This window comes from Antennarius striatus, chromosome 1 (genome assembly GCF_040054535.1).
Source record: "Antennarius striatus isolate MH-2024 chromosome 1, ASM4005453v1, whole genome shotgun sequence".
Classification (NCBI taxonomy): domain Eukaryota; kingdom Metazoa; phylum Chordata; class Actinopteri; order Lophiiformes; family Antennariidae; genus Antennarius; species Antennarius striatus.
In genome coordinates, this window is record NC_090776.1 from 1343164 (window position 1) to 1348163 (window position 5000).

At 49.9% G+C, this 5000-nt stretch overlaps 1 protein-coding gene across 3 annotated transcripts in view; it reads right to left on the reverse strand.

Moving 5' to 3' along the window:
* nav2a (neuron navigator 2a) overlaps positions 1-5000 on the reverse strand; it is a 105341-nt gene that overhangs the window by 55034 nt on the left and 45307 nt on the right. Inside the window, exon 1 of one of the 3 annotated variants that reach the window (XM_068320620.1) lies at positions 1-44. This exon is cut by the window's left edge and continues 124 nt beyond it. The exons of the other annotated variants lie outside the window; for them this stretch is intronic. Coding sequence (XP_068176721.1) covers positions 1-44 — 44 coding nt within the window. Of the gene's footprint in view, positions 45-5000 lie in introns of those variants that run through there. 3 annotated transcript variants of the gene reach the window in all.

The following is a 5000-nucleotide window of genomic DNA, read 5'->3' on the forward strand; positions in this document are numbered from 1 at the left end:
GGGAGTCCAGACTTCATGTTAGAGGACACCAGGATGGGGGGCATCTTCTCCCGGGACCGTCCTGATGAAGACCCCCGCCTCACGCCGGGATATCAACCGCGCTCCTGGCGAGAGAGCCTCGCATAGGGTTCTGGTTCTTTTCCTGGGGGGTGTCCGCAGACTTGTGGGCTTCACCTGCTCCACATGTCAGGTCCTCCAGGGGGGGTTCAAGCCCACCTGCTTCCTGCAGCTCAGGTGGAGAAGCTCCAACCCCTCCTGGAACCAGGAGGACCCCGTCTGTGCAGTTGAGGGAGGACGACCAGACGTTCCTCCTCCTGACGTTCTCCTTCTCCTCTCTGAGGTTCTGCAGGAGACGCTCCTGTCGCTCGGGGAGACGCTCCTGTCGCTCGGGGAGACGCTCCTGTCGCTTGGGGAGACGCTCCTCCTCCTCTTCCTGGTTGTTACTCCGTCGCTCCGCTGAGAGGACGATGAGGGATGGGGGGAACGGAGCAGCAGCGACCGCTCTGATCGGTGGCTCTTCAGCCTCTGACTGCACCACCGGAGACGCCGCTCCTCCTCCTCCTCCTCCTGCTCCTCCTCCTCCCCCCTCGCTGCTAATAAAGGCTGGCAGCAGGTGTGGCTTAGATCACAGCCGACATGTGTGGAGGAGCTCAGAGCGTCTCCTCAGTCTGCTCCTCCTCCTCCTCCTCCTGGACGCTCCTATCAGGAGGAGTCCACTCCTGCCACCTCCTGCTCCGGTAGACCCCACAGGGGGCGGAACAAACAGGTTCTACAGCTGGGATGGGGGTCAGGGTGAAGAACCCATGACCTCCTGGAAGCCTGCAGGCATCAGGCTGTTCTGCATGGGATGTATTTACTATGTGTACTACATCTACCACAAGCTCTGTACTGTATTAGTGTATGTACTACATGTACTACATGTACTACATGTACTACATGTAACACATGTACTGCATGTGTTTTTTCACACATGTTCACAGGAGATGGAAACATCCAGACCTCCTGTCCTGAGCCAGAAGAAGAAGAGGAGGAGGAAGAAGGAGAAATTCTTTAGTGTGTCCTCCTTAGTGTGTCCTCCTTAGTGTGTCCTCCTTAGTGTGTCCTCCTTAGTATGTTCTCCTTAGTGTGTCCTCCTTAGTGTCCTCCTTAGTTTCCTCCTTAGTGTCCTCCTTAGTGTGTCCTCCTTAGTGTGTCCTCCTTAGTGTGTCCTCCTTAGTATGTTCTCCTTAGTGTGTCCTCCTTAGTGTCCTCCTTAGTGTGTCCTCCTTAGTGTCCTCCTTAGTGTGTCCTCCTTAGTGTGTCCTCCTTAGTATGTTCTCCTTAGTGTGTCCTCCTTAGTGTCCTCCTTAGTTTCCTCCTTAGTGTGTCCTCCTTAGTGTGTCCTCCTTAGTATGTTCTCCTTAGTGTGTCCTCCTTAGTGTCCTCCTTAGTGTGTCCTCCTTAGTGTCCTCCTTAGTGTGTCCTCCTTAGTGTGTCCTCCTTAGTGTCCTCCTTAGTTTCCTCCTTAGTGTCCTCCTTAGTGTGTCCTCCTTAGTGTGTCCTCCTTAGTGTGTCCTCCTTAGTGTCCTCCTTAGTGTGTCCTCCTTAGTGTGTCCTCCTTAGTGTGTCCTCCTTAGTATGTTCTCCTTAGTGTGTCCTCCTTAGTGTCCTCCTTAGTGTGTCCTCCTTAGTGTCCTCCTTAGTGTGTCCTCCTTAGTGTGTCCTCCTTAGTATGTTCTCCTTAGTGTGTCCTCCTTAGTGTCCTCCTTAGTTTCCTCCTTAGTGTCCTCCTTAGTGTGTCCTCCTTAGTGTGTCCTCCTTAGTATGTTCTCCTTAGTGTGTCCTCCTTAGTGTCCTCCTTAGTGTGTCCTCCTTAGTGTCCTCCTTAGTGTGTCCTCCTTAGTGTGTCCTCCTTAGTATGTTCTCCTTAGTGTGTCCTCCTTAGTGTCCTCCTTAGTGTGTCCTCCTTAGTGTCCTCCTTAGTGTGTCCTCCTTAGTGTGTCCTCCTTAGTATGTTCTCCTTAGTGTGTCCTCCTTAGTGTCCTCCTTAGTTTCCTCCTTAGTGTCCTCCTTAGTGTGTCCTCCTTAGTGTGTCCTCCTTAGTGTGTCCTCCTTAGTATGTTCTCCTTAGTGTGTCCTCCTTAGTGTCCTCCTTAGTGTGTCCTCCTTAGTGTCCTCCTTAGTGTGTCCTCCTTAGTGTGTCCTCCTTAGTGTCCTCCTTAGTTTCCTCCTTAGTGTCCTCCTTAGTGTGTCCTCCTTAGTGTGTCCTCCTTAGTGTGTCCTCCTTAGTGTCCTCCTTAGTGTGTCCTCCTTAGTGTGTCCTCCTTAGTGTGTCCTCCTTAGTATGTTCTCCTTAGTGTGTCCTCCTTAGTGTCCTCCTTAGTGTGTCCTCCTTAGTGTCCTCCTTAGTGTGTCCTCCTTAGTGTGTCCTCCTTAGTATGTTCTCCTTAGTGTGTCCTCCTTAGTGTCCTCCTTAGTTTCCTCCTTAGTGTCCTCCTTAGTGTGTCCTCCTTAGTGTGTCCTCCTTAGTGTGTCCTCCTTAGTATGTTCTCCTTAGTGTGTCCTCCTTAGTGTCCTCCTTAGTGTGTCCTCCTTAGTGTCCTCCTTAGTGTGTCCTCCTTAGTGTGTCCTCCTTAGTATGTTCTCCTTAGTGTGTCCTCCTTAGTGTCCTCCTTAGTTTCCTCCTTAGTGTCCTCCTTAGTGTGTCCTCCTTAGTGTGTCCTCCTTAGTGTGTCCTCCTTAGTGTCCTCCTTAGTGTCCTCCTTAGTGTGTCCTCCTTAGTGTGTCCTCCTTAGTATGTTCTCCTTAGTGTGTCCTCCTTAGTGTCCTCCTTAGTGTGTCCTCCTTAGTGTCCTCCTTAGTGTCCTCCTTAGTGTGTCCTCCTTAGTGTCCTCCTTAGTGTGTCCTCCTTAGTGTCCTCCTTAGTGTGTCCTCCTTAGTATGTTCTCCTTAGTGTGTCCTCCTTAGTGTCCTCTTTAGTGTGTCCTCCTTAGTGTCCTCCTTAGTGTGTCCTCCTTAGTGTCCTCCTTAGTGTGTCCTCCTTAGTGTCCTCCTTAGTGTCCTCCTTAGTGTGTCCTCCTTAGTGTCCTCCTTAGTGTGTCCTCCTTAGTGTCCTCCTTAGTGTGTCCTCCTTAGTGTCCTCCTTAGTGTCCTCCTTAGTGTGTCCTCCTTAGTGTCCTCCTTAGTGTGTCCTCCTTAGTGTCCTCCTTAGTATGTCCTCCTTAGTGTTCTCCTTAGTGTCCTCCTTAGTATGTCCTACTTAGTGTGTCCTCCTTAGTGTGTCCTCCTTAGTGTGTCCTCCTTAGTGTGTCCTCCTTAGTGTGTTCTCCTTAGTGTGTTTTCCTTAGTATGTTCTCCTTAGTGTGTCCTCCTTAGTATGTTCTCCTTAGTGTGTCCTCCTTAGTGTGTCCTCCTTAGTGTCCTCCTTAGTGTGTCCTCCTTAGTGTCCTCCTTAGTGTGTCCTCCTTAGTGTCCTCCTTAGTGTGTCCTCCTTAGTATGTTCTCCTTAGTGTGTCCTCCTTAGTGTGTCCTCCTTAGTGTTCTCCTTAGTGTCCTCCTTAGTATGTCCTACTTAGTGTGTCCTCCTTAGTGTGTCCTCCTTAGTGTCCTCCTTAGTGTGTCCTCCTTAGTGTGTCCTCCTTAGTATGTTCTCCTTAGTGTGTTTTCCTTAGTATGTTCTCCTTAGTGTGTCCTCCTTAGTGTGTTCTCCTTAGTGTGTCCTCCTTAGTGTTCTCCTTAGTGTCCTCCTTAGTGTCCTCCTTAGTGTGTCCTCCTTAGTGTCCTCCTTAGTGTGTCCTCCTTAGTGTGTCCTCCTTAGTGTGTCCTCCTTAGTGTGTCCTCCTTAGTGTGTCCTCCTTAGTGTGTCCTCCTTAGTGTGTCCTCCTTAGTATGTTCTCCTTAGTGTGTCCTCCTTAGTGTGTCCTCCTTAGTGTGTCCTCCTTAGTGTCCTCCTTAGTGTGTCCTCCTTAGTGTCCTCCTTAGTGTGTCCTCCTTAGTATGTTCTCCTTAGTGTGTCCTCCTTAGTATGTTCTCCTTAGTGTGTCCTCGTTAGTGTTCTCCTTAGTGTCCTCCTTAGTATGTCCTACTTAGTGTGTCCTCCTTAGTATGTTCTCCTTAGTGTGTTTTCCTTAGTATGTTCTCCTTAGTGTGTCCTCCTTAGTATGTTCTCCTTAGTGTGTCCTCCTTAGTGTTCTCCTTAGTGTCCTCCTTAGTGTCCTCCTTAGTGTGTCCTCCTTAGTGTCCTCCTTAGTGTGTCCTCCTTAGTGTGTCCTCCTTAGTGTGTCCTCCTTAGTGTCCTCCTTAGTGTGTCCTCCTTAGTGTGTTCTCCTTAGTGTGTCCTCCTTAGCGTGTCCTCCTTAGTGTCCTCCTTAGTGTGTCCTCCTTAGTGTCCTCCTTAGTGTGTCCTCCTTAGTGTCCTCCTTAGTGTGTCCTCCTTAGTGTCCTCCTTAGTGTGTCCTCCTTAGTATCCTCCTTAGTGTGTTCTCCTTAGTGTGTCCTCCTTAGTGTGTTCTCCTTAGTGTGTCCTCCTTAGTGTGTCCTCCTTAGTGTCCTCCTTAGTGTGTCCTCCTTAGTGTCCTCCTTAGTGTGTCCTCCTTAGTGTGTCCTCCTTAGTGTGTCCTCCTTAGTATGGTCTCCTTAGTGTGTCCTCCTTAGTGTGTCCTCCTTAGTGTGTCCTCCTTAGTGTCCTCCTTAGTGTGTCCTCCTTAGTGTCCTCCTTAGTGTCCTCCTTAGTGTGTCCTCCTTAGTGTCCTCCTTAGTGTGTCCTCCTTAGTGTCCTCCTTAGTGTGTCCTCCTTAGTGTCCTCCTTAGTGTCCTCCTTAGTGTGTCCTCCTTAGTGTTCTCCTTAGTGTCCTCCTTAGTGTTCTCCTTAGTGTGTCCTCCTTAGTGTGTCCTCCTTAGTGTTCTCCTTAGTCTGTCCTCCTTAGTGTCCTCCTTAGTGTGTCCTCCTTAGTGTTCTCCTTAGTGTCCTCCTTCGTGTCCTCCTTAGTGTCCTCCTTCGTGTGTTCCCCTTAGTGTGTCCT